The sequence below is a fragment of the Anas platyrhynchos genome, chromosome 7 (assembly GCF_047663525.1).
Source record: "Anas platyrhynchos isolate ZD024472 breed Pekin duck chromosome 7, IASCAAS_PekinDuck_T2T, whole genome shotgun sequence".
Lineage (NCBI taxonomy): Eukaryota > Metazoa > Chordata > Aves > Anseriformes > Anatidae > Anas > Anas platyrhynchos.
Genome location: NC_092593.1, coordinates 2,924,841 through 2,952,487, shown reverse-complemented (window position 1 = coordinate 2,952,487; position 27,647 = coordinate 2,924,841). Strand labels below are relative to the sequence as shown.

Sequence of the window (27,647 nt, the reverse complement as noted above, 5' to 3'; positions counted from 1 at the left end):
AGATTCCTAACGGGACGTGGGATCACAGCTCTAATTAATAACTCAAAGGCTGCAACCATCGGTTGCGTTTTTATTTACTTAACTTTTAAAGTAGAGTGCTGTAGATTTTATTAAAAAGAAAAAAAAAAAAAGTAGATGAACTACTTTAGTCAGCCATTTCTGTAGTTAAAGTTTCATAGCCACCTGATAAACTAAAACAGTTTCTGTCCCCAGTAACTCTGACCCCTCAAAACCCCTAGATTTATTAGCTTAAATTATCTAACGTCATTAACCATCGCGTTTAATTTTGATGGGGCAGAGGCCCTGCTTAATGATGTGATCAGTGCCGAGTGCGGTTTGGTTTTGCAGTAGAACGACAGGGCACGCTCCGCAGCGTTCAGAAAAGTGATTCCAGATCCATCTCACAGTATTGAAACAAAAAATCAAGGGTGGCTTACAAAACTATTAGCAACAGTAATTTTTATCAGTATTATGTAACATATCAGATTTATTTTATTTAAAAAGAATTATTTATACCATTAACAGATTCTTATATATATTAATGTGGCTGAAATGTGCAGGTTAAATCTATTAACCAAATTATTTATGTTATATTAAGTGAGAAATGTGAAACATATGTAGAAAAAATTAATACACTACAGATTTAAAAGTCTAAAGCTATGAGCCATTATAAAATTAACGAACAGAAGTGTAGCACAACATTATTTCCATTTTTAGTTGTTTTTTTTTTTTCTTTTTGTTTTTCAACGTGGATGGCGGCGATGGTGATGGAAGCCATGGCATCCTCTGTCCTCGAGGCTTCCCGAAATAATTCACCATTCCCGGTCCCCGGGTGGAGTCCTTAACCCCCCTCCTCCTCGCCCGGGCCCGCCACCTACCTCAGGTCGCCTTTCTCCCTGAGCTCCCGAATCTCACTCCCGAGCCACGGACTGGCAGCGCTCGGCGCCCCGTGAAGCCGGTGGCAGTGCCGGGAGCACGGCCGCCCCTCTGCCCGAGCCCCCCACGTCTCCGCAGAGTGCCATGACCGAGGCCGGCTGCCCCCGAGGACCGCGGGCCCGCAGGCTGCCCCAGCCTGGGCTCTGGCGTGCCGGGGCACAAAGCGCTCCCTCCGGGCTCCGCGCTTCCTCACGTCCCGCAGAGCAGCTCCCAGTCCTTCCCCAGCCCGAGGGATCGCAATAGCTACACTGGCTACAGGGGCCTGGAGGCAGCAGCCCTTCCTTCCTTCCTTCCGCGGGGTAGGTTCATTTGTCGTGTGTGCAACGCCACGGTCCTACACGCAGACTCATGTGGAGTGATTCTTTTGTGTAGCGTAGCTGGCATCTTTCTGTCACGAGTTGCCGTGTTTGTTCTGTTGGAAGCGTCGATGTTGTCCCTGCTCCACGCCCGCCTGCTTCTCCGCTGTTTGTCCACACCTGTGCGTTTAACCAGAGACACGGGGGTGCGTGCGAGGGTGCGTGCGTGTGCGCCTGGCTAGGTCAGGTTACTTCCCCCTTTGCTTTCTGTCCCGGAGCGGAGTTTGTACCGACCAACCCTTCTTTTGGCATTTTACCGAATTAGGTTTGTACTTTCTCACCGATGTATACTTTACATCAGTAGGCTATGTAAAGTATTTTTGTGCACTTGGTTTCATTGGTTAATAATGGCATTGATGTGGGTGCTAGGAGTAGTTTGTTTCAGTCCATACAATTTTTTTTTTCTCTTTTAGAGTTTTTATGGTTTCATGTAAGCAGTTAATGTAAATATTGTGAGCATTACAGGTCATGCAGTGCTGTAACATTTTAAAAAATGTTGCACCTACTTTACGATTAAAAAACTGGTCACTCATACTTGAATTTTGCCCTTAGAGCCATTTCTTTCTCTTTGCATTAAAGCATAATATACTTTTTTGATGGAGGCCCAACCCTTCTTTCTACCTTATTATTTTTTGTTTAATAAATCTATATTTTTTCTAATAGAAGACTTAAAATGAAAATTTAAAAAAAAATACTTTTTGCCTACTTTCTAATTTAAGAGAGAATTCCTATATTTAAAAGGTGGAAAAAAAATACTCCATTGTGGAAAGTGGAACAACGCTTTTCTTTGTCATTAACATGGCGCAATCACCCCGAGCTGAACTGGCTGAGCACAGCGAGCCCACAAAGTCGATCAGGATCTCGGTAGCTTAGGGCACTACGTGGTTCTTTGAGGATGTAAAGTGTTGCATATTCTTGTCTATTTATTTATTTATTTATTATGCTTTCTTTTGCTAAGTGGGTGACAATGTGGTTGAGTCATTCGGATGACATTCAAATTAAAGAAAATATTCCTCTTTCTATTATGGTGCATTTTGTGAACACCATAAAAATATTTTCATTTATTCCGATGGATTTTCTTCATATTTTCACTTCTTAAAGAGAACGTTTTGCTGGTATCAGCTGCAAAAACATTATCCACGGAGGAAAGAAAAAAGAAAAAAGAAAAAAAAAAAAAAACAACCCACCTCTGATGTCCCAGGTCTATCGTACTCACAGTCTAAGGTTTTAGGGGTTAGAAAGAACTTCAAGGTGTTTCCTAAATCAGGTTTCTAAGTAATGTGATATCCTTTTGGAGTCCCTGAATTTGCTGGTATAGAGTTGTTAGAGGGCTCGTGGTGGACTGAATTACCTTAGGACTGCTACCTTTCTTAGCTACAGTTTGTATTTTGCTATGTAGGGTTGTAATGTGAGAATTCCAGAAGAGCAGTAGCATTAAAAGTGCTTTTCTATTTTTTAAAAAAACCCATTCTAGTCTTACTAAGAATTAGAAATTTTTTTATTATCAGTTTTGTAATTTTTGATAAAGTTGTCAATATTATGATTAAATCACCAGAAAAAAAAGTTCCTGTGATGTTCTCTTCGGGGCAGGGACTATGTCTCCTGTGTATTTGTAAGCTGCCTAGCACAACGGGGTGCCCAGTCTTAAACGGGGCCACGGGCACCGCTATCAAATTAAATAGCAAACAACAAGGTCAAAGTTGATTGAAATGTGCGAAAGCCAAGAGAATTCACAGTTAAGGCTAAAATCCGGTTACCTGTCCTTAGTTTGTGTCCTCCACGAATGCAGTGGCATCCTGGGCAGCCTCTGGCAGGTAAGTCGAGGAAGCTGACGGCTGGGGAAACTGCTCATGAAACCAGCACGCTCTGATCCACCTCCAACGCCAGCGCCCCGTAGCACGGCCTCCAGCTCCCTGGCTCTGCTCTTTGTACCGGCACCAACTGAGCAACGCCGCGTCCACGTGCCAGAGGTGCCTGGAAGTGTCACTGTTAACTCCCTGCTGCTTTCAGCTTGGTGCAAATTTACACAACCCAAGCCACGCAAACAGATAATTTAGCTCAAAATCCGCTGCAAGCTCGATTCGAACCTAGGGCAGACGAGCTCCAGAAGAACACATCCAGGCTTCCAAAAAAGCCTTCTGTGGCTGCCCACGGCCGGCTGCTGCGGTTCCTCCAAGCACACACTGCACAGCCGGGGACAGGAGGTGAACAGCCACAGAGGGGGGAGCCGTCACTTGTGTGCTTCGTGTGGTCCTGCTCGTGCAGAGTCAGCAGGAGCCGTTTGTTGGCAACCTGTAGCGTGCTGCTGCAACACGCTGCATGAGCACACGTCCCCAAAAGGTCCCGCCAGCCTCGCGCAGCGCTGCGTGCAGGTGGGCAGAGTGGAGGAAACCACCCTGAAGTGGAACAGCAACGCATCGCATTCGCTTTGCACTTGGGAACAAGTTGGGCCTCCCTAGCTCACTTCGCTCCCTGCCAGGGTTTGATGTTTCTGTGGTGGCTGTGGATGCTCAAAAGAAATTCTTGTTGTGGCTTTAAAAAATCAGAGAGTTGATTTGGCTCCAAACAGCCTCCACAAAGCACGTTCTGGAGAGATTCCATCTCTCACACTTTTACCTGCTGTGAGATAAGAATTTGCCTGTAATTGAATGCTATTGCAACAGGAGATAAGGGGTTTGCATTCAGAACAGAAAAAAAAAATACAAGAGTGCTTTCTGGAAAGTTCGATTCTAGAAAAGCCATGGAAAAGGGGAAAGGTTTTCGTCTACTTCCTGGGGGTAAAGTCAGTGGGGAGAGGGAGGGCTCCCCTACAGCCACCTGCGAGTCGAGGTGCGGCGGGGCAGAAGCGGTGCAGGTAGGTCCTCCCGTGCTGTCAGTGCCCGCTGGCTGCTGCTTAACCCCGGTAACCAGGAGAGGCAGGAAAGAAAAATAAGTGTTCTTGCCCTAAGGAAATGGCAGGTACCAAAATTAAGGCTACAAAGAAACAATATCCTAAAAACGTGGAAAAATAAACGCTTCCAGCTCAAAATAAATAAATAAATAAATAAATAATGTACACCAATTATGCCTGCTTCACACTTACCTACAGTATGCAAACATTCACATCTGTCTGTGCATGATCTGGGATAGAAAGGTGCAGCAAAGTCTGTTTAATCTTACCCCAGAAGATCCCATCTCACCAAGTCACCATCATTTTAGGCTTTCTTGAAAGAGAGGTGATTCGTAACTCCTGGAGAAATACCACTTTTTTCAGTTCCAGGAAAATAATTTGCTGCTGTTCACTCTGAATTTTTCCTTGGGAAAAAAATAAAAAAGTCATAAAAATAACAGGTATTAGGGTTTGCCGTTACCTGTAGTCAGTTGTGGAAGCTCCTCTCTGTTTCTGAAGAAAAAAAAAAAAAAAAAAAAAAAAGGAAATATTTACCCCTGAAAAATAGAAGTAAAACTTTCTCTATTTTGTTTAATTGTGGCCAAAAGGAGAATCGGTAGTTCCATTATTTAGTCTTGTACATCCTTGCAGTTTCAGGCCAACAAGACTCAAAAACCCAACCCCGTGTAGTGAAATGACTTTGCTTGGGCACAAAGGTGTCACTGCAGTGTTCAAAAACAGGTACCCGAGTGGTCTGCCTGCTCCATTGCCTGTGGGATTTGTAATGGGATTTTCTTGCCTTGGGACTGTGGAGGGGAAGCACCTGGGGAGAAGGGAAGAAGACCTGGGGACAACGAGGTTCGAACAAAATCCTTGTCCACATGAGAGAGAAGGAAGGTTGCCCAAAGGAGAAAATAAACACGAATCATTATATTCACTGATGAGAAAAAAAATAAAAAATAAGGGGGGGGGGGGGGGTATTGCAAACCCCAAAACAGCTACTGGTTTTGCAAAATGTCTCCAAGAGCTTTTTTGTGTTTCAGCCCAGAGTAAGGCAGACCTCCAGTCACTGCAAAACCAAACAAGCTGCTGCGCAGGTGACAAGCGTAGATGTTTGGGGGGGATTCAAGCAGCAGACCTGGTGAGGAAAAAAAAAAAAAAAAACAACGTAATGAACCATAGTTAAAAGTCCTTGGAAAGAAATCTTGGCAGTAACTCGCTTACACCATTACAGTTGATGCCGCCCCAGAACAGGTGTTCGTGGTTTCAGTTGCTGACAGCACTCAGTCATCTCTAGCCTGCTCCTTCTTACTCAGGTATTCAGAAATTCATTACCACAAAGTTAATAAAATCAGGAAAACTGAGGCATTTGGGATTTCAGATAACATCACAATAACCTTCCTGTTAGTTTGCATTTTAAAACATAACGAAGGTTTGGGGCCCTTATGCACCAGGTGTTGGAGTCCTTGCATGCCTTGGAAGTTGAACTAAAAGCAGTACAAATTAAATTAATTTAAAAAAAAAAAAAAAAAAAAAAGGCCCAATTAAAGACTTCTCATTAGATGCTCACACTTTGAGTGTGTGGCTATTGGCTCACCAGGTGAAGCCTTCAAGTCTTCAGATCAGGACACAGAACAGGGCTCTGTCCCCAGCAGTGGAAGGCAAACGTGCTCACTGGTGAGGAAAAGTTAATTAGTTAATTAAAATAAAAAGGGGGGTGGAGGGGGCAAAACTGCAGGGACTGCCCCAGGCTGCTCTGCAAGTTTTAGAAAGGAATTTACTCCTAGGAACTCACCCGAAGAGAAGCAGGATAGCTTTTAGACACTACAGCATGCGCTGTGGTAGTGGGTCTGCTGGTGTTGCGCTGTTTGATCAATTAGTCTGAGTTAATAAACTCAGAAACTTTTCCCTGAGCAACAGGAAAGAAGCAACAGACGAGGAGGAGAGCCAGCCGGTGAGCCAAAGCACCCTGTTTGCTTCTCTTAGAATCACAGATGAAGTGTCAGGAAAAGAACAATGCTACCCAAACCTTTAAAGCTCCTAACTTGGTTATGAAGGAATAGTTGAAATAGACCCTAAAGATTTAGAATGAAAAGTAGGTTTTAAAATGTACAAGCTTTAGGAGATGACAGTGCAAGTGTGGTGTTTGCAACCCTACAATCTGCAAGGCTCCTCTTAGAAACAACATGGCAATAAATTGTACTCAAACTGCATGTTAGATCCTGCTTTGGCACCCACTTTTTCTGTGCGGATCCTGAATCCAGGCGTAACTTCAAATGCCTTTCAAACACCTTTCCTTTCCGTGCTCAGGCCAGAGAGGTGACGGGCTGTAGAAGGGTGAAAGTCTCCGTAGCTTGGTGCAGGAGCCCTGGCAGCGATCCCGTCTGCAGCTGTAGGAGGAGGCAGGTGGCAGGAGTTCCTCTGAAACACGACACGCGTGGGCACAGAACCACGTCCAAGCTCCATGTGATTATTGTTAAAATACTTGGAAGAGTTGGGGGAGAATTCGCTGAAAGTGCAGCAATGCAGTGAATTCAGTCTGTGCAGAGCCTTTCCATCACGGGCAGAGCTCTTGCTGAGGAAATGTTAACATCGGTTCAGACAAATACATATTTACACTTTACAGAGCAACAACAAAAATATCTGCGTGTGTAAGGATTGATCTCCTCCCCTAACAGCAGAGATGATGTTACTTAGAGCCATGCACATAAGAAAGGCAGCAAAGCGCAGCAAACAACAAATTATGAATTATTCAATGCAAATGTCAAGTTTTAGTAGTGAATGTAGATGTAAATCTTTTTTTGAAAGGCTAAGCATTGCCATTAAGCAAGTCCATATGACACTGCATCTGTTGGCTTTCTTTTATATTTATATCATTTTATTTTTTATGCGTGTTGGGGGAAAGTATTGGGAATTCTGATGCTAGAATTTTAATAACATCATTTCCCCAACTTCTGTTGTCTGTTGATTTAATGCTTGATGGAGGGATGACTTTCCTGGCAGAGGTTAAATCAGTAACCACTTCTTTAACTACCCAAGCCATAACTCTTCAAAATTTGCCTTTGTGGAGAAGATTCAGTGCTGAAATGAAGCCTCCACGCATTGAACCAAGAAGTCAGAGAAATCAAACCAGCTGCCGTTGTCGGAGAATCACCTCTTGACCTGGCACAGGTACGTGCCGTTACACTGGATGGCTGTTGGAGTCAAAGATTTCTTCCACACATGCAGGGAAAATGAATTGTGGATATAAAGTTGTTAAATTCTCCCCTTGAATCTGGAATTACCAATGTCTCCAATTTTGATTTTGAACTGCACTGCCCTTGCCCACAACAGACAGTGGCACTTCAGCAGCATTTGTCCATTTTCTTCTGTATTTATTTCATTTCGGTCTCGTCCTGCTTGTCCCCCAGTAACTGCATTCAGACCCAGTCTGTTTAACTTCTTGCAAAATGGGGGAGCGGTGGCGTGCCCGGGCAGAGCGGGGAGGTCTCCGTTACTCTGAAAGCACCGAGCAGCCTGTGCCGGGGGACTTCTGTCTGCTCCATCAAATCAATCTGTCCGCATATTTATAGAGCTCTCATTATCCTGCGTGCCTCCAGGATAAGGAACGGAGAACAATCGCCCATTGTCAGTTTATGAAGCAACTTCTACATATTCCCTCCCCAAAGACTAAATACTTAATTAAGGAAATTAAAATTAATTACGGCATGTGTACGGCAAGATGTTATCACGCCTGTCCCCCCGCCGCAGCTCTCTTTGCTGCTCCTGGTTCCCAGCAGAGCAGCTCTCGGACGATCCCACCTGGCAGAGGGTGCACAAGCACATCGCATCCCATCTCATCCCATCACATCACTGGGGCCTCGGTCTTGGAAAATCTTCTCTGTGTGCTGAAGGTTGGGCAGACAAATCTGTGAGCTGATGCATGGTGTCTGACAGCAAATGCGCAGTGGTCTTCTGGAACAGAGGCCTGAGTGGTTTTACTTCGCAGTGATCATTTCGTGTGAGGCAATACATAAACACAAAAGAGGCAAAGCTTCTAACAAGCCTGAAAGCAGCTATGCGTGTATTCTGATGATTGCTTGTACTTTGTTAAGCAAGAAGTTTAAACCTAGCCAAAGGATGTGAATGATGTACTTCTATTAATTAGTTTCAACATGAAGACGTTGCCATTCTCTTATTAGCTGTGTTACAAGGGTGGCTTAAATATCTAATAAGATAATGGATTAAACAGGATGAGTGAAGGAAGTGCATTGCAAAGTTAACTGAACCCGCAGCAATGCAAACACGTTTATTCACCACATGAAAGTGTAATGGGTTCGTTGATTTTGATCCTAAAAAGCTTCCAGAAGACAGACATCCTGGAGGTGGGAAGGACTTTTAGAAGAGTAAATGCTCCATTCTGCGAGGCAGCCAGCAGCAGCAGAGCCGGCAGCTGTCCGGCCATTGCCCATAGTCCTGCAGCCACCAGCTGTTTCCTCTGCCTGTACTCAGCCTGTTTTCTGAAAGGATCGGTGACTGGTAATTAAAGGGGTGGCAACAGAGCCTCGTGCTTGAGCTGCTCACACTTCTGGGGTGTGTTGGTGGGAGCAGTCACAGGGCAATGTAAATACCAGCAGCTGCTGCGGGTGTATAAACGGGAACCTCTGCCTCCTGCAGGTTTGGAGCAACCAGCATGCAGCAGTGACGTTCTCCTGGGGTGGTCATTAAAGGCTGGGATGGTAGGATAGATGGTAAATGGCATTTGTTTCTTTTAGCTCCCTAAAAAGCAGGCTCCCTAAAAAGATGCCTCCTGACCAGAAGTCAGCATTCTCTTCTGCTTGTTTCTGGATCCAGAGAACGAGTAAGAAGTCTTGAAGTTCAGATTTCTCAGAAAAAAAAGCAAGCTAGAAAACAAGTTTTCTTTCAAAACCACTGATGTTACTGCTGCAAAAACGTATCAGAGCCCATTATTTTCAAGTAAACAAACAGCCTAAGATACTCTTCTCTGTCGTTCTCAGAAATAGCTGCTTTTAACTGGTTTCACATTATCTTTTTGTCTGAAATCTGAATAAACTCTAATTTAATCCCTGTAGACAACTGCATCTGTTCAATTTTTCAGTGACATTAGAGAAGTTTTTCTTTACATTTTCTCCTAGAACATCTCCTAAAGAAACATGGTATAACTACAGTCCCCTCTCCAAAGTAAACAGAGCTAAATTTATTCCTGCTCCCAAGCACCTCAGCCAAGACCCTTGCTGCCGTTACCTGCTTCTACTTCTGAGCCAGGACTTACTGGATTTGCACAGTCCATGAAAGCTGCAATGGCGTTGTACAAAAGCTGCTTCATTTGGACAAGAATTTCTTCCTCCACTGTCACTGACCTGCTTTTTCTTCCTGCTGAGCACTTTGGTTGCTCACTTGTTCACTGGGCTGCCACGTGGTGCCCAGGTAAGCAGTCACAGGCAGTATTTCAGCAGCAGTCTCAGCAGTGTGTGGTGGAATAGCACCAGTATGGATCTGTTTCTCCCCTAGATACCTCAAAGTCATTTGTACCATACCTGGAGCTTGTGGTCACCTAACGTCAGGCAGTTGTCAGCGCTTTCCAATTTATGAGATGCAATTTCGTTAGCCCACCTTTTTTGTTAGGAACTGGTATAGTTCCTAGGATATGACACTAGATGTCAGACTGAAAAGCATTAACACAGAAACCCGTTAGGACACAATATAAGGCTATAGGGAAGGCATGCGATGTAGAGACATAGGATTTGTGCAGTAGTGCACGTAATCAAGGTGATCACCCGACTGGTGATTGACTTTTGTATTCAGAGTCCTGATACAGAGGCAGAAACCTGAAATCTTTGTTCAGGAGTGTGCCCCTGCAGTACTGTTACTATAGTTTGTGTAGTGGGAAATCCTAATCATCTTTAGGGAGTTTTTAAACTGTAAGGGAAAGGTAGGATGCCTGACGATGGTAGGACTGAAAAATCCACAGGATTTTTTGCCAGCAAAAGAAATAAAGTTACCATACACAGTGGTTCTTCATCTTCCTGTTTGTAAATGTTGCAGTTCTGATTATAGCATTAAAAATATTGCCTAAATCTTTCTTTTAATTTTCAGAGGGCTTCACATCTAGCAGCAACTCACTGTACGTTACAGAATAGTCTGGAAAAATGACAGTCTGTCAAAGCTGCTTCTACGAGGACATGATTTAGCAGAAGTGTTCTATAACAGCATGAGTTATGTTTTCCTCTACCACAGTAATTGGCTTTATGTTTCAAAATATAAACCATTACAAATGATGCTTCTCTCCTGTATCCAGAGGTACCTCATATTTATATCCCAGGACGTTTATAATATTGAAGAAATATCTTGGCTTTCGGTTCTTCCATGACAGCTGTAGCTCTTTCAATCATTATTATTAAAGAATATTTGGACAAGTTACTACCTATGTCTTTTTAGAAATTTTTTTTTTTCCAATTTTGCCAAAAAACAGCCTCCCTCGATCTCTGCACACATTGTAAAGACTCTGCTTATTGATCTCAGCAAATGTAATTTGTTGAGTGCATATTTTTTCTCAGTTCAGCTACAAGTTAGCCTAGGAGTTTCACAAAACAAGTCTTTGTTTTAAGGTAGTTAATTGTTGCTGTAGTTCTGATCTCTTCCTTGCTTTTATTTCAGACAAACATACGTTAACTCAGTTTGTTGCAATCGATGAGTGAGGGTATATATTGGGAAGTGGTGTGGGTTTGAAGTGGGATTTGCTTTGATATTTCTGTGCAAATCCATGTGATAGCTCACTGACTCATATAGCTGAAAATAGGTGGTGATATCAACCACAGAATTCTTTATAGTGTTTTTTTTTCTTTTCCCTTTCTTGCTTAGCTAGCTGCTCCTCCAAAAAAATCCAGGTCATTATTCAAATCTGCACTTAGATTAAAACTCCAGATAGCATCATTCTTACTCATTGATGAATCACACTGGTACAAATTTTGGTCCCACAGAACGAACTATATGTTGGCTTAGTCATGTCTGTTCAGCGAATCACATGTCATGCTTAAATTAAGCACTTGCTTAAGGTGATTAATTTTTAATATATTCTAGAAATTTGCATGTTAGAAGACTTGAGACGATTTATATATTTGAGATTTATATTGAAAACTTCTCAAAACAAAACCAGAGGACTGGAAATTCCAAGTCCTGTACCCAAGGTACAGGCACAGTTGTTATCTCCAAAATACACCAGTTTAGTTTGTATGATTCAGGCAGGAATAATACTTTTAGCATGCAATTAAGTGCTGAAAAACACGAGTTGCTGGTAACATGGCCTATTCTCTGCTGTTTCAAACTTAGCAAATTCAAGTCCTCTCTGCCTTTTTTTGCCATATCATGCTACACATCACTACATCACCTGCCAGTGCACCGAGGCGCCGGCTGTCGAGCTGCAGCAGCAGTGAAGTCATCAGAGCCACCAGGGAAAGGTGAGAACAACGCTCAGACAAGTCCTCGCACATCCAGCGAAGGCAAACTTCAGGAGCAAAACAGAGAGAGAGGTAATTTAGTGGAGTAAAATGCAACCAGATGTTGTTAGCAACATACATAAACGGACTGCTGGACATTCCTGAAATTAGACATGTTTTGTCAAGTCTATTTCTAAATTACGTTTAAAATTTGTTGTTTTGGAAGTGTTTGGTAACAAAAATCTGCACTGGGTGTGGTGATGCCAGCTTGGCTGCCTGCCACCAACCACACCTAAAGGGAGAGGAGCACTCTCAGTATCCCCACATCCTGTGCTTTGTTGCTGCTGACAGCAAATTGACCTTTCTTGAAGATTATTTTTTAACGTTGCTTGCTCCTGTCCCTGTGAAAATATCTGAATCTTTTAAACTGTCACCAAATGACTCCTTTTATTGACAGGGCCAGTCTGTCCAGGATAACAGGAATTTATCTGAAATTACCATTTCAGAAATAAATGCATCAAGTAGATAATGCAAACAAAGACATTTCTAAAAATATCTATCTCGGAAGAGAGCACTTGTGAAATTTTACTGCAAGGAAGTACGGGAACTGAGGTTGTGGCGTTCAGATTGTAAATCAGACAGCAGGCAGAAACAGGGCTTGGTTGCATCCATCCGAGGCTATGGCTCCTCCGTGCACAGTGCACAAATGGCAGAGTGGAAATTCATTCTACAAGTTTATTTTCTAATGGATTAAGGGTGTGTTTAAAAGAGTTTCACAGAGACAAATATTGGGAGGGCATGAAGTCAGGAAATGCCAGCTGTTTTGTACAACCGTGGATCTGGTGTTTTCACTGGGTCCTAAGCAATTATAAAGAATGGATTCTGTGATGCCCAGATGATGTTTTGTGCAGTGCTTTAAAATCCAAGGGGCCCACAGTGCCTCAAAACACAGCATGATCCACTGGAAACAGTATCATCAGATCTGATGGTGTGGTAGACAACAGCTCCACTCTCCTTCTGAGCTGGAGAAGTACAAAAGCAGTGTCAGAGTGCTGGTTAAGCATGACAGAGCCTTTGCCTGCAGTGGAATGAACACCTGAGGAGCTGTTCATTGAAAATTAGTAATCCCAGCAATGCACAAAGAGCTCGGCTTTATTTCTGTGGTGTCTCGTTGTATGTTGAGTCTGTTCCCTTTCAAATTGGTAATCAGAGAAGCACAGAACATTTCACTAAACAGGTGCCGTCAGGAAAAGAAAGCTGTGTACAATAGAAACATCACAGCTTAGCATGTTTTTAGAACATGCTCCAGGTGCCGTGAGGGCACTGCTTTGTTAATAACCTTTTGAGTCAGGATGCTGGAGTAAAACTCATGAATCTGGAACTCAGCAGCACACACCCAAAAATAAATAAATAAATAAATAAAATCAAGGCTAAACAAGTCAACTAATATAAATATGGCTGCAGGACAATGTAAGCCCCCTGCTCTCCAGGGAAAATTGTGTTCATAGAACCCCCTGGTGGCTAGAGCCTGGAGAGCGGAGTGTGTAATGCTGCTTGCTTAGCCGTGTTCTCACCACATGTTAACCACAGATACAACTGAGGCAGAGTGAGACAGAAAACAAAAGGGGAAAGCTTAAAACAATGATAAGAACTCCCTTCATGGCTGTTTCTTCGAGGAGAAGGTGGTTTGCTTTCTTTTTGTTTCGGCAGTACTGCACTTCTCACAGTCAGCCTCTGCAAGTAGTGTGTAACCAAACGTAAGGCTGATGGCCTGGTTTGGGGCAAACTCAACTCATTTCTACTACTTTTTACAACAGGTAAATAGACCAGCATTCATGGACAGTGGAGGCCTTCCTGATCATTCCTACACAGTTTTTTTGTTTTAACATCACTTGCTTGTCTGGGTTCTTATGTGTATTTTCCATTCAAATCTTGTTCTTATGCATAGCTTTCCTAAAACGATTCTGTTAAAATCTAATAAGGCCTAGGGGAGCCTTTTGTTAAAAACAGATCGTAAAATTCTGTTCAAGCTTAGATAAGTTCCTTATTATCAGCTCTTTGGGAAGGAAAACTAAGATTCTGTGCATCAGAAATAGCAGAAAGTTTGATACCAAATCTGCGTGAAAAAGATTTTTACTGTAATTTTCACTTTTGCCAAGTGAAAAAAAAAAAAAAAAAAAAAAAAACCAGGAAACTCAGGGTCTACCTTATTAGCTGATTAGTTAATGGTTGATTTCATGTTAATAAACTTCTGCTTTTAGAGCATCTGAAAAATAAGTAACTACAGTCTTTTACTGATTTGGTATTAGTTGTGGCCCTGCTAACTAAAGAACAAAAAGCTAAAGAACAAAAAAGTAGCAAAATCATCGCAGAGCCAGACTGTACAAGCTGTTTTACACCCAGGAGCCTCAGTTCTCAATCCCTGAAGATCAGCATGGCCAAGAATTCAACCCGAGCCATTTTTGAAAAGTTTCTCATTTATTGCTCTAGGAAGATCGTAATTGTAAGGTGGCTGGGTTTGGTGTTGCAGGCATAAGGGGGCTGGAGGAAAAGGGGAAGCTTCAGCCTTCAGTGTAATGCTAACACGTATTGTGTCTTCAAGACAAGAAGTGTATCCCCATTTTTTCAGGTTTCATTTTTAGGATCTTTTGATAGACAAATCCCCTCTGTTCCCACGTGTCAGTGTAAAACACAGGTAAGCTCTGAGAGCCTGGGTAGCTAATTTTTCCTGAGCATTGCAACATGGTCCCATGCAGTATTGGTAAGGAACACTAAAAAACATGTTTTAACCATGCTGAAAACCTCATGCAACGGGTTTTTAAGTATCTCCAGTGACAAGCATTTCCCAGCTTCTCTGGGACACTTCATCAGCTGCATCTGAAATTCCTTCCATGGTGGACCTCTAACAGTGATTTTGAACCAAAAGTGCTATTTTCTATGCCCTGTTTTTGTAAAAGAGAAGCCACCGAGCTGGTATGGCATGGCTACCAGTGGGTCCACATAGACGCTCAGCAGCTGTTCCTGGCAGGGCACCAGGCAGCTCAGAAGGATTATGCCTTAAACATACTGCAGCTATCTGCTTTCCTGAAACCTGGGCACCAGCTGCATTTCATCCTGTCCCACTGCACCGGTATCGCTGGCAACATCTCCCTCACCTGGAGCATACTTGTGACTTAGCTGACCTTATTTCTATATCGAGCTTTGTGACTAACAGGAAAAGGGGAATTACACTGTGAAGTTGGTGTCTAAGCCTTGCAGATGATTCGTTAACACTGATAGGCTGGCTGGGATATTCGTGGAGACACATTGCTCCTGATTACATGTTAAAATATTTTTCCAAGGACATAATTTATGGCCCGAAGAGTTGAGCCATTTGGCACATTCGTCCATTCAATATTCTTTCTTATAAGGTTCATAAATACAAAGTTTCCTGCCACAGCTAATGTTGCTAGAAGTGAGACACCAGAAAACCCATTTTAGATCAATGAGAAGGGGCTTGCAGAGCTCCTGTAAAAGTGCTCCAGTGCAGGACAACTTTCCTGACACATCCCAGAACTGCTGGTTCTCGAGGTCACAGGCACAATGCAGCTCAGATCAAATATGATTACAGAAACGGTAATTTCAACAATGACCCCCCATTCTGAAAATAAATATTCATACTCCTTCTCCTTGGTGATCCTCAGTGTCAAACTGTTGTTTCTGTATTATTCTTCCACTGACACAGGGCTGTGTCACTACTTCTGCTAGTCACAATTTAGAACAACCGTTTTCTTTCATTTTCCAGATTATTTTTTCTTGATTTTGCCACTAAAGTGGTATTATGTTTTGCCTCAAAGTGGCAAAACCCTATAGGAAAACCTTGCTAATGTCCTCATAACTTTAGAAGGCTACACATTCAATAATCCCAAACCTTTAGACAAAGAAATTGCTATTGGACTAAATCTGTGCATTTATTTTTCCTCTTTGACAGCAATACACTTTTTCCTGCTACAGCCACTACATAAAAGGTTTATTGGCTTAGTATTGAGTATAACAAGAAATTGATTACAAAGTGTTGTTGGTTTTTGTTTTGTTTGTTTGTTTGCTTTTTAATGGGAGGCTATAGGTATACAATAGTTTGTGTGCACTTATTATTATTCTTTAAAGTTTGAATACTCCCCAGTGTTCAAGACCCCAGCTGGATAGCATCTCAGAAGAGTGGATACACTAACAAGAAATAAATCTTTCTTTACATCTCTTATTGCAGTTACTGTAATTGAAAACCGTTCAATAGTTAAGGCAAGAGGAGAAGGTATCTCTAGCTTCATTGTATTTTGCTTTTAAAGCAAACTTAGGCCTGTTGTTCTTTTTGATCAGCGAAAGTATAGTCCATGTTGCATTGTAATTTCACTAAAATGAAAAGAAGCTTGTTAGTTTGAAAGTGTATTTTGAATAATCTGTACAGGATTGGATTACAACTCCTTGCAATTCCTTTGGTTTATGGATCATTTTCCTCAAATGGATTAACCTGTGACTTCAAGAAAAGCTCACAAAATTGTCTGCATTTATAATTAAGAAACAGCTATCCAACGAAATTCATGAGCAAACAACCGCTGAATACTTGGGGAAAAAATGAAATGGATCAATTTGGGCTATTTAAAAAATAAACTATTGCACAGGCATATTTTTTTTCAACTGGAGATTTATACTAAAGCTCCAGTATCTTTTTTTTTTTTTTTTTCATTTTATATAATCACAGTAATTTCCATTTCTGTAATTCTCCTTTGTTTCTACGCGTGATTAACTAGTGACACTATTCATGTACGTACTGAAACAATACCAGAACCAGTCACTGTTTCATCTTACAAGATTTTTGCTACACCTGGATCAGCCAGAAACCCTTGGTGTCCTAATTTTTGATTTCATGGGCCTTATTCAGATGTCAGGCTTAGAAATTCCCATCATGCCTGCAAGATCCCTTGATTTTCCCATAATCAAGCGTGCAGCGTATTGCTCAAGTGCTACTAAAGCCTTCAAAGTTTCAGTAGCACAAAGCAAATCTTGCCAGAAGTTTGTCTTGCATCACATCACCGTGCTTCACTGTCGGCTAACAGACAGAAAGTGAAACGGTTGCAACTGTTTTCCTGGTACTGTTGAATAATGCCTGTCTCTTCAGAGGTTGTTCCACATGACTTACCTCTTCTGTTCTTTTCTTGTTTTCAGCTATTTTCAGCTGCTCTCAGTCCTCTATATACTGACTCTCCTGGGCGGTTAGTTGCCATGTGTGCATCACTGCCATTTCCCTTAAAACAGAAGAATTGTTTTATGAAAACAAATAGTACTAGTTGTTCCTACCAAACAATTTTCTGTGCACACTGAGAAGTGGTAATAAGAATGATTTACTTAATAGACTAAGTAGAATAACCTGCAGATGGTGATAATCACCCCTGAAAATCTACACCAATGAGCTGTGCAGGACACAAGCTAGTTGTGTGTCCTCTTCCCTGTAGAAGCAGCGCTTTGGTGGAAGCAGCATCCTCACCCAGCTGAAATCAGGCAGCACTGACATGTCAGAAGTTACCGCCTGTCAGTCTGTGGTTATCTAACAGGAATAAAGGTACAGCTGCAGTTACATCCCTGCCATAGGTCCATGCTTGCTATGGCCACTGCTGCTCAGGCTCACCAGAGCGAATACAGGCACTGAGCTGTGTCCTGCTCGTGAGCTACCTTACGAGACCTGGGTAGTCCTGACCCTCCTCAATGGGGTGAGACAGTCCTGCTGCACCTCTCCAGAGAGCCAAATTGATATTTAAAGTATTTATGACAAAACAATTTTCCTCTTTACCTTAGTGAAGCTCAGATTAGTTTGGTGGACAGGTACGGTTTTGTCTGCGCACCAGGCACAAGGAGGCTCTACACATCCAGCTTCATGTTCTGTCTTAGAGGAACACGTAATTAGACTCAGCTGTATGAAAATACCTCTAAAGCTTAATTCAACATGAAACTAAAGCTCTCAGAGGTGTGACTGGCATTACTCATACAGTGAGAGTGCTTCTGTAATATGCACCGAGCTTCCCCATTCTTGATTACTCAGCTTTGTCCCAGCAGAGTTTGTGGATACTCCAGACTGGCCTTTCCTCAGCTTTTGACAAGCAAAACTCGGTGTGCACTGCTCTCCCAACGAGAAACAACAAGAGGAAAGCAGCTGAATGTGCTAACAGGCAACCTTCTCCCGTCTTTTCAGGGAACAATGCCGAATCCTTAGTCACTTACACACAAATAAATTGCTCAGTTGAGTGTGGCTCGAGGTGTTGTTCCTGAGGAAGCGATAGCAGGTATAGATGTGTGACTTCCCTGGAAGTGGCTGCGTGTTTATCTAGATGTTATTGCACATGTAGCAAGGTATTTCCAAAGCGGTCACAAACGGCGATCAGCAGGGACTTGGAGGAGGAAATCAGATTTGCGATGACTTAGGTCTGCATAATAAAAGTGTCTTTTTTATGTTTAAAAATCTTTTTTGCAAGGAACTACAGAAATTTGGAGCTTGAACACTTTTAAATCTGTTTGTTCACTGCATATATTACAACAGAAGACTAAAAACTTTCTGTCATTATCGTGAATTTATGCGCAGAGTATACTACAAACAGAGCTGCCACTGCACTATTCATTGTCAATGTAACACTTTCATTTTCCTTTTCACTTTTCTTGGAATCAAGCTAATATTTTTGTCTCTTGGTGCATAGCAATGCTGCTGAGAGACGCTTGTTTTTCTCTGCTTGCTTTCAGTCCCATTTTCCAGAAAAGTGGGGGAGGTACAGAACACACAATGACACTACTCTGATACAAGTGATATTAAACTTCCCTCTGATGAGCGCTACAGACAGATACAACTGCCAGCTTGCCTCCAAGGGAAACACCTCCACACTACAATTGACAACAGAGATTTGGGACAGGGAAATTGCTGCGGAGCGGGAGACCGAGGTTATTTCTGCATGGTGCCTATCATAGACGAAAGCAGAGGAAGAGGAAATTGTTCTCACAAAGTGGCCTTTTGAAAGCACTGGTTAAAGGGTGTTGTGCCATCCTTTTATTGCCCAAGCCTGGCTCAGCCCTCCAACATGCCTCTCCTAGAGCGGGCTGGACCAAAGCAGATCAGCCTCGCAACTGAGCAGGCAGGAAAAATGCTGCCATTTTTATCAGCATGAAAAATTACGTTATCTGGGCCACTGTTCCACAAGACAGCAATTGTTGAGACGGTTTTGGGGAAGCATGTGGCTTTTGGAGTATTTATGCTTCATTTATTTCCTGGTTTCTTACTTTTACAGATGTCGGCAAATCTATTTTTAGAAAGCAGACCCACTTCTGCCCTAATGCTAAAATTCAGCAGAATGATGAAGCTTCTAGGAGGAAAGGGTGCACCCTGTACCGCTGGGGCAGAGATTTTCACAGGTTCCCCTTTAGGAAAGTTCCTTCAACTCTGGGTTCTGAAGTGAGAATAAAAATCTTAAGTTTTTAATGTTCTATTACTATTTATTTTTTTTTTTGGCAAGCCTAACAAAATCATTGATGTACCTTGGGAGTGGCAGAATGCTATGATTTTTTAAAAAATTTTGACACAAGTTGGGGAACTCCTAGCTCCTCAAAACACATTAGTTTAAATAAATAAATAAATAAATATATTGTATTTGCCTACAAGTTGTGAGACACTGGGATAAATCTGTATATACCTGTGAGCTTGGTTTTCGAGTTTTTTTCTGCTAGGTTTTTCTAGCTGACAGTTGAGTAATTGTCTCTCTTTTTAAGGCCTACTGTTATTCTCAAAAAATAAGTGGTGTAAATGCAGTGCTTATTACACACCAATTATAACAGCAATTTCCTAGTTCTTGTCATAACCCTTGGCTTCCTCTTCATAGTCGCTGCGTTGTAAAGCTGCTTTCTCCGAGTGGTAAAACAAGTGGAAGTGCAGTATTTACCTGAACCACACAACACGTGCCTCGTCGGCACGGCAAGCTGCGCTGCCCTGCAGTGCCCAGGAAGAGAACAGCCGCGCCGCTCCGTCCAGCATCTGGTTCTGCTTAACGCAGGGGGGCTTCCTCGGGCTTGTTGTGCTGAGGGGGAAGGGGAGAGACCGGGAAAGAGCAGATGTTTGTCTTAAGGGAAGTAATAAAAATCCGTGCTGAGGTTTTCTCATGTACAGGAGGGGTTTGGTACTCGTGCTGTTTGGCATCGTCTCCTCCCGTTCACTATCACGTAGAGCATTTGATGACACAGACGAAGCTGTCACTGCCAGGCTGCCACGCTACCTGTGAGTGACCGCAGCAGCTGATTTCACTAATCACACTTCACACTTTCACTGCAATATCTCCACGATTACGCCCTGTGATGACGATGACGCTGCGCTGCAATCTCCTGCTCACTCCTGTGCGTCAAATGTTAAAAGAAGCTCGGATTCCCTCATTGTTGATCATTTTTCAGTGTCAAACAATGTCAAATAGGTTGAAAATCTTTTGACAGTCTTTTTAATGCTTACTATTTTCAGTGGGTTTATCTTAATAGCTGGTGATTTCTGTAATACGAATACATGTAGCATATTTCAGCTATGAATTTCCTTATTACGTGCTCTTTGGTGATAAGAGTATAACAGTCGAGCTGCTTCTGAACATCATTTTTTTCAAAATTGCACCAGTTTTGCTTCATATTCTATCCCTGCCTGTTTTAAAAACCAGTCTTAGATCGCTGTGTTTCTGATCTGTGCTGTTAAAGGTGGCTAATGGCTTTACTGGCTGCTCTGCACACAGTCAGTGTAAATACTAACACGGAGTGACAGAGATGAAGATAAACATGTAAGCATGAAGAACAAACTTCAGCCTACGAGGTAAAACTTAATGTCTTTACGAGCACCGAGGAAAGACCCTTCTTAAGTGAAAGCTTTCACAACCTTAGAGATTGATATCTGTTGGGCAAACTAGTTCTTTTATGTAGTCTGTGTCAGATATGAAAGCAGTGTGTTATAAAAGTGTGCAGGTTTATGGAGGGTAATTCTAAGACAAATCCATCTGGTTGCATGATTGTATCGTTGTTAACTTACTTGTCAAATTGTGCCATAAAAAAGCACAATCACAGTCAAGAGTAGATTCACCTGTTGACTAAGAATCCAAGACAGAATTACACGAGGAAACAACTGCACCAGCTTCCTTCAAAGAATTGGTGACCTCTGCCAATACCTTTGTGGATCTTCAGACTTAGGGCATATTTTTCTTTTAAATGTATTTCTTGACATAGATATTTTTGGTATGGGACTCCTAAATCAGAAGCTTCCTGCTGCTTCAAGAATCTTTCATCGTTTTACCTTCCTGCTATAATTTTGGGAACAAGCTATTTTCATAGCTGCCTTTTTATTCAGTTTTATGCAGTGCCCATTGCTGTTAGCCTCAAGATTTTAACTTAATTTCCAACCTTTTAATTTTCATTCAGTGTTGTAAATCTCCCAAGAAGATATTTCATACTAGATCTCAGGTTTTGGCTGATCGGTTTTGGTGACCCTAGAGAGGAAAATGTGCAGGGAGACAGTCCCTTAAATGCTTTGAATAATTTGAAATAGAAATGGTTTGGAACAGCTGATACATTTAACTCTGAACATTAGCCACTAAGAATGCTTAGTAGCTACTTTGATCAAGCTCTTTTTCCTGACGAAACCCCCTTTGAAATGAATAGGACAGAGGTTCCTTTCACTTCAATAGGAGTTCTCAGACACAGGGAGAAAGAAGGACTTCATAACCTTTAAAAAGACTCCCCTAGTCCATTCATATATCTCCTGGAAAGCTCAGCACTTTTCCTTGTGCTGAAGTTACTAAGCCAGCCTCCTGGCTACTTCACGGTTCCCTTCTAGTGAAGCTTTGCTTAAACAAGGGATCAAAACACCCCATAATAAGGCTGCTGCTGCTGCTACCAAGGCAGGAATCCTGAGCGTGCAACAGATAAATCAGTGAGTTCCGAAATATTTGTTAACACAGCAGCATCGACTCTTCAGCATCACTTTCATAATCACGTCTTCAAATCCTCATGCACTGTGTATCTGGAATGTTGCAGAAGACAACAATTCCTCTGTACACTTTGTATCTTGAGGGTTATTTCTGTGTATTTACAGCCTAATCTACAGCACTCTAGCTATATTTCAACACTTCAGGCTGACCTATACCATGCCTTTTCATAGGCCACTAACCACTGCTGAAATCCATGTTCCTATATTGCCCATACCTTTTTTTTATATACTTCTTGTACTTATAGGGAAACAACACACAAAATAAATAACCCTGACATGCTCACAATGTCATACTGCAATAATGTGCACTGAGAATTCTTGATGTGATCATTCATAAATAATGTTTCTGCTCGGTGTAAGATTAATGATGTGGGATGTGTATTACTAGCAAAGAAAGGAAACAGCAAAAATTTGCAAAAAGATGACCAGAAAAAAACAAAATAATCTTTAGGCAGTGACCCTGTGAACAAGCATTCCTTGTGCTAGGTGTCACTATGAAGAAACAAACGAAAGCAAGAGCACGCCGTGTAAAAGCTGATAAATTCTGTACATAAGTTACAATATATGCTCTTCCTTCTATCTATCTCCTACCTGTATCCTGGACGTTCTGTGCCATTATAAACTATTGTCTGTTGCAATGTTAGCAGTATTCTTGTAAGCAAATGCTATCTTCTATCATAGAGACCAAAAGTCTGGGAAATCTGAAATACAAGCAGTTAGAAAAAACATAAGGATACTTGCTCTGAGACAGACCATTAATTCTTTTTCATCCTAACAGATTTACATTGATATATGTGTTCATGTGAAATTTAGGTATTTATATTCCATCCAGGACGCAAGCGCGTATATTCAATCGCCAGAATTCAACTACTGAACAAATCATTTTGTTTGAAATGTTGTTTTCTTTATTTGTGCATCAAAAGCAAGTTATCTAGAGGTCAAGTGCAGCTCACAACAGCTGGAATTCTTCAGAAAAGCTGTAATAATTTACAGGATGTATGAACTGAGTATGTACTGAAAAGATGTATGGTTCTGGCTTAAAGCTAAACTATATAAAGGATTAATATAAGTTGAAACTTTAGCTCTACTCATGTTCAGCTGTGTGCAATGGCTTTTTGGAGTACATAAAAAAAACCCTCAGCACACTACAGGGCATAATTCTGAAAAAGTTGCATTGCTTGTGGAAATAAAATAATGGGATGAGTTTAGGACTAAGAGCCGCCTTGAGGGTAAATGTGCTGCATTTCTGTTCTTTTTTTGGTTTAAGCAGTGGAAAAGAATGAAACATGCACACAAAGGAAAAAGGTTGTTCATGTCTGTTGTTCAGTTGTGCTAACTGAAAAATAAAAATAAAAAAAATCTTATGGCAGTGTAAAATGCCTCCTTCTTGACAGGAGGGAAGCAGAAAGAGGAAAGCCCTTCTTATCTTTTAGCTTCTGGAGGAACTACTTCAGGAGGAACTGCCTGTTCCATGCAGCTAACCTAACATTTTAAAATACTTTATCTGTACAGCAGGGCTGTAAGAGAATTTATACAATGGTATTTATACATAAAAACCATGAACCATGAGCTGAAACTGCATTTTATTTGCTTAGTGTGGAATTCATGCTTCTTGTACACTGTTTGTCAACTTCTGTAGGGAAAGCTCACAGCTGGGCACAATTTTAAATGCCTGAGCTGACTTGTGAAAAAGGGTCTTGGCAGGTGATGTTGAATTCAGTTTAGCACTTTCTCTAGGCACCCAGTTTAGCAGCTGATAATTAAGACAATTGCAGGCAGTTGCCTGGTGGGGGAACAGTCAGGGAATTCTCATCCTTTCACTAGATCACTCCTCAAACTGCTAACCTAGCTCCTGGGCTTCCCAGAGCTGCAGTGCTCCCTTTGCCACCACCTTTGCCTAGATGAGACAGTTAACACGACTATCCTTATTTCAACTTTGAGTTTCTCAGACACAGCTTTTTGGGAACCGATTGCTCTAGAGGGCTGAGAGGATGCACTACATGCACTGTTTCCAGCTCAGGAAGAGCCCACGGATTAATTTCATCTACAATCTCCAGATTGGCACTGCAGAGTAAGCCTCAGAATCTAAAGCTCTTGCAGAAGTGCGCTGCAATTACTCTTTGGAAAATGGCAAAAATCTGCTGCTACCAATCACTGGTGAATCAGTTTGGGGAAGTCAACTTTGGGCATCAGAAGTTTGGATGCTTCTAAAACTGTGCTGAGCTATAAATTTTAACCTACAAACTATACAACTTTTAAGTATCTATGCAATGAGAAACATTGCTTAAAGCATCTCCTACACAATTTGGGCAACTACGAGCAAGACCAGTACTTAGCTCTCTGAACTGGTTTATGGCATGCTTCTGCATAAAAGGGTGGTGATTCTAATCCAAGTCAAGAATTGATAATCTTTAAGAACAATAAATATTTAAGGGAGTTATAAGTAAGTGTATCTCAGTCCAGTAGTATCTCACAGCTCTGTTGTGTGTTCCTTTTCTCATAATTTTAAAGCTTCATTTATTCATATTTTCACTACATAACTGAACACTAACCTGATGCTTTCATAGGAGTAGCTGACATAATTTCCAGATCTCTCTCCCACACTAATTTGGGTACATGGGACACGAACATAAACTTATTGTTGCTTCTTTTTTCCTCTTGTGCATTACTGCACTTGTTTCATCTCCCTCCGATGTAATTCATTATTCGTTTTGTAAATTGTGTTCATCACAAGCAGTAGTTGCATTTACTGTATAAAACTACACAAATAACAAATGTGTAAGGTAACGAAAAAATGAACTGCAACACAGAGCTCTAAGGTGGAGATGAGAAAAAGCAGCTGACCTGAGCTTAAGATGTCAAGATAATCTGGAAGTGATGAGGTACGTGAAGCATGAAGGGCTTTGCAGACTAAAGTCAATACATTGGGTAGACGTGGGAAGCTCTGGGATGCTAGAGGACTGTGGCTTTGTCCACACGGGGAGCTCTTCTTTCCAAGTTGAGGACACTCTTCTGAAAGTTGGATGCCGTGCTCATTTAGCTTAGTACGCTTTGAAAGTGGGCCAAACCAAACAGGAGAGCAAGGCACTTTTACAGCAGAGTAGCATCACTGAACACAAAACGTGGAGCTGTCCCTGAGTAACTCCAGACCTAGAGAAAAGCCTTTAATACAAAAGAAACTCCTTACTTGGCACAAAGTGGAATTTCTGCCCCTCTTCAAGATCAGGTCCATGTAGAGTAATACAGGAAAACATTCTTGTAGAGAAAAAAATAGAACGGGACAAGCGTGAGTTTGTTTCTGAAGTGTCAGTTTGTAATATTAGTTGGAGTCCATGGTGTTTATAAAGCATGTGTCTGTAATTCGGAGTGCTTTAACAGTGAGCGATGCTGCCTTACACCGCTGGTCGTGAGGGAGCCCTGAGCCCCTCGGCCGCTGCCTCGCTGAGGCACCCCTCGGCTGCCAGCCTGTTACCCTGACAGGATCCCTCTGGCAGCCGCCTCTACCGCTGGAACACGATTTAACCCACAAATAAGGAGCGAGCGGGAATAATTTCTGCTGAAAATACAACACGGGCACGGCCAGGCGAGCTCCGACAGGTGCCTCAGGGCTGGTGCGGAGGAGCCGCGCGCAGCCTGAGGCGGCCGATCGCTGCTCTTTAAGCTTAGTAAGTAAATAAATAATTAAATAAATAAAACCGATAACGTTTAGAGGTAAAAATCCTAGATTAGCGAAACTGGGGTGCGAACGGGGCGCTCCCTTCCCTGAGGAGAGGCGCGGCGGGAGCGGGGCTGCCTCTGGTGCTGAGGAGCCACGCGCATCCTGAGGCGGCCGATCGCTTGTCTTTAAGCTTAACAAGTAAATAAGTAAATAAATAAATAAATAAATAAGAATGATAACGTTTAGAGGTAAAAAAAAAATAAAAAAATCCTAGATTTGCGAAGTTGGGGTGCGAAGGGGGCGCCCCCTTCCCTGAGGAGAAGCGCGGCGGGAGCGGGGCTGCCTCATGAGGCGAGGACGTGAGGCGGGGAGCCGTTAGCCCTGAGATGCGGGCGGGGAAAGAGACAACCCCTGGTCCCGGTCCCCATCCCGGTCTCGGCTCCCCTCGAAAACCCTCAAATCCCCTCAAATCCCCCCCGGGCTCCCCTCCTGTCCCGTCCCGTCCCGTCCCGTCCCCTCAGCGCCGCCTCCCGCCGCCCCCGGCTGCGCGCGCACCGCGCCGGCCGCCATCTCCCTCCCTCCCTCCTCCTCTCTGCCCCCCCCCCCGGCTCTCGCGGTGGCTGCCGGGATCGCTGGCGGCTTTGGTTAATGTCCGCCATGTTTGCCATGGCGCAGGGAGCGGAGCGAGCGAGCCCGGCGCGGATCTAGGGCTGCGGGGCGTGCGCTGTGAGCTACGGGCGGCCCCGCGGAGAGCTGTTCCGGGGCGGCGGGACCCTCCATGGTGGTGCGGGCCGGGTGCGGGAGCGGCTGGGAGGCGGCGGCGAGGCCGCGTTGAGGGCCCCCCCCCCCCTCCTCCTCCCCTCCCCGCCCGCCCGGCCCCGGGGTGTTATTGTGAGGGGGAGACAATGAGCAAACTCTCCTTCCGAGCCCGGGCGCTAGACGCCGCCAAACCGCTGCCCATCTACCGCGGCAAGGACATGCCCGACCTCAACGACTGCGTCTCCATCAACCGGGCTGTGCCGCAGATGCCCACGGGGATGGAGAAGGAGGAGGAATCGGTAAGGGAGCCGCGCAGGGGGGGCACCATTGTTTATCAGCCACCCCCCCCCTCCCCTCACGGGAAATAGGCCATCGGCATTCACCAAGCGCACTACGCACGCTCCCCGCCGCGGCGCTGCACGGGTCCTACGGGGCGCTGCGCAAAGAGCGCAGCGTAAGCCGCTGTCCGGCGCCGTAAGCGGGCCCTGCTCCGCCATCTTCTTTGCGTCCCGACTCGCGACTGTTTTGATGAGCGGGGGGGAGGCCGCTACGCTAGCGTAGGGAGGAGGAAGGCGCAAGACGCGGCTCTGAATGAGCGGGCGGCCGCACTTGGCGTAGCGTGCCGTCGCCGGCTCGCCTCAGGGCCGGGCTGAGGCGAGCCCGAGCGGGCCGGGGCTGCCCGCACGGCCCCTGTCACAGCACCGACAGCCGGTGTGAGGAGAAAACCAGCGAGAATAGAGCTTGTTTTAGCGGCACGGCCGAGAACGGGCCCGTCCCGCCGAGGAAAGGCGGTGACAGGCGGTGGGAGGCCCGGATCTTGTGCTGTGGGGCCCCGCTGGGCAGCCCCCGGCCCTCAGAGCCCCCGGCCCGGAGTGAGTGTGCCCGCAAGGATTTCTTCAATGAAGCCGTGTCTCCGCCTCAGGCAGGGCTCTGCGCCTGTGGATTGGCTTTGCCGAGGTTGCAGCTGTCAAAGGGAGGCTTCGTGCCTTCCCGATTGGTTTTCTCAATCGCCTGCTGATGCTGGAAGGGATCCCCTGGCGTAGCATCCTGCCCGTGTTCCTGCTGTGCACCCGCTGCTGGCACAGCGTGAAACGAGCCCACGGAGCCTCCACGAGTGGCAGCTTCTGCCGGGCTCCCGGAGCGTGTCTAAAAGGAACAACACCGTGGTGATAACGAAGCGATCTTGGCGGGTCCTTTGGTTTTCTGTCTTTAAAGGATGTCCCGCAGCCCTGTGTCTGCATTTAGTGCTTATAAAACAAGGCTTTTTTAATAAATCATTCTGTTGTTTATTTAAGATGCTCGCATCTTAAATAAAACCATCTCCATTAACAAGTTAAGCGTGAGCAAGCTACTCTGTGGGCTGCCGGAATGATTGTGAAGTTTAGATTTATAGTGCAGTAAAACTGCTTTAGTGTTGTACTGAAATGTCTCTTTTCTGTAATAATGAGTTGTTTGTTGTTTCTTTTTTTATTTTACCACAGTAAAATGTAGCTGTATTTGATACATTATGCAATAGTCTCAGAATGCGATGGTCAGTGAAGCAATGTATAAGTACGGTGCTAGATACATTAGCCAAATGAGATTGTAAGTTGTGCTATTAACAGAGAGTGAC

At 43.6% G+C, this 27,647-nt stretch overlaps 1 protein-coding gene and 1 long non-coding RNA gene across 13 annotated transcripts in view; one reads left to right on the top strand and one right to left on the bottom strand.

Moving 5' to 3' along the window:
• Nucleotides 1-1,274: 1,274 nt before the first annotated feature.
• On the bottom strand, nt 1,275-26,581 carry LOC101804713 (uncharacterized). Of its 12 annotated transcripts, none has more exons than XR_005266982.2 (8): nt 26,419-26,581; nt 24,463-24,873; nt 22,210-22,319; nt 19,550-19,684; nt 17,422-17,514; nt 16,774-16,879; nt 3,050-11,665; nt 1,275-1,412 (listed from the first exon to the last, which is right to left on the bottom strand). It is a non-coding gene; the product is annotated as an uncharacterized lncRNA (long non-coding RNA). The 12 variants fall into 12 exon arrangements; XR_005266987.2 differs by having other exon boundaries at nt 24,806-24,873; XR_005266985.2 differs by lacking the exon at nt 26,419-26,581 and having other exon boundaries at nt 3,050-3,911; nt 4,375-11,665; nt 24,463-25,761.
• The window catches only part of EPC2 (enhancer of polycomb homolog 2), a 40,999-nt gene continuing 39,287 nt past the window's right edge, over nt 25,936-27,647 (top strand). The window contains exon 1 of the mRNA XM_038181936.2: nt 25,936-26,334. Within this exon, the coding sequence (XP_038037864.1) occupies nt 26,182-26,334 (153 nt within the window). The 5' untranslated portion in view covers nt 25,936-26,181. The remainder of the gene's footprint in view (nt 26,335-27,647) is intronic.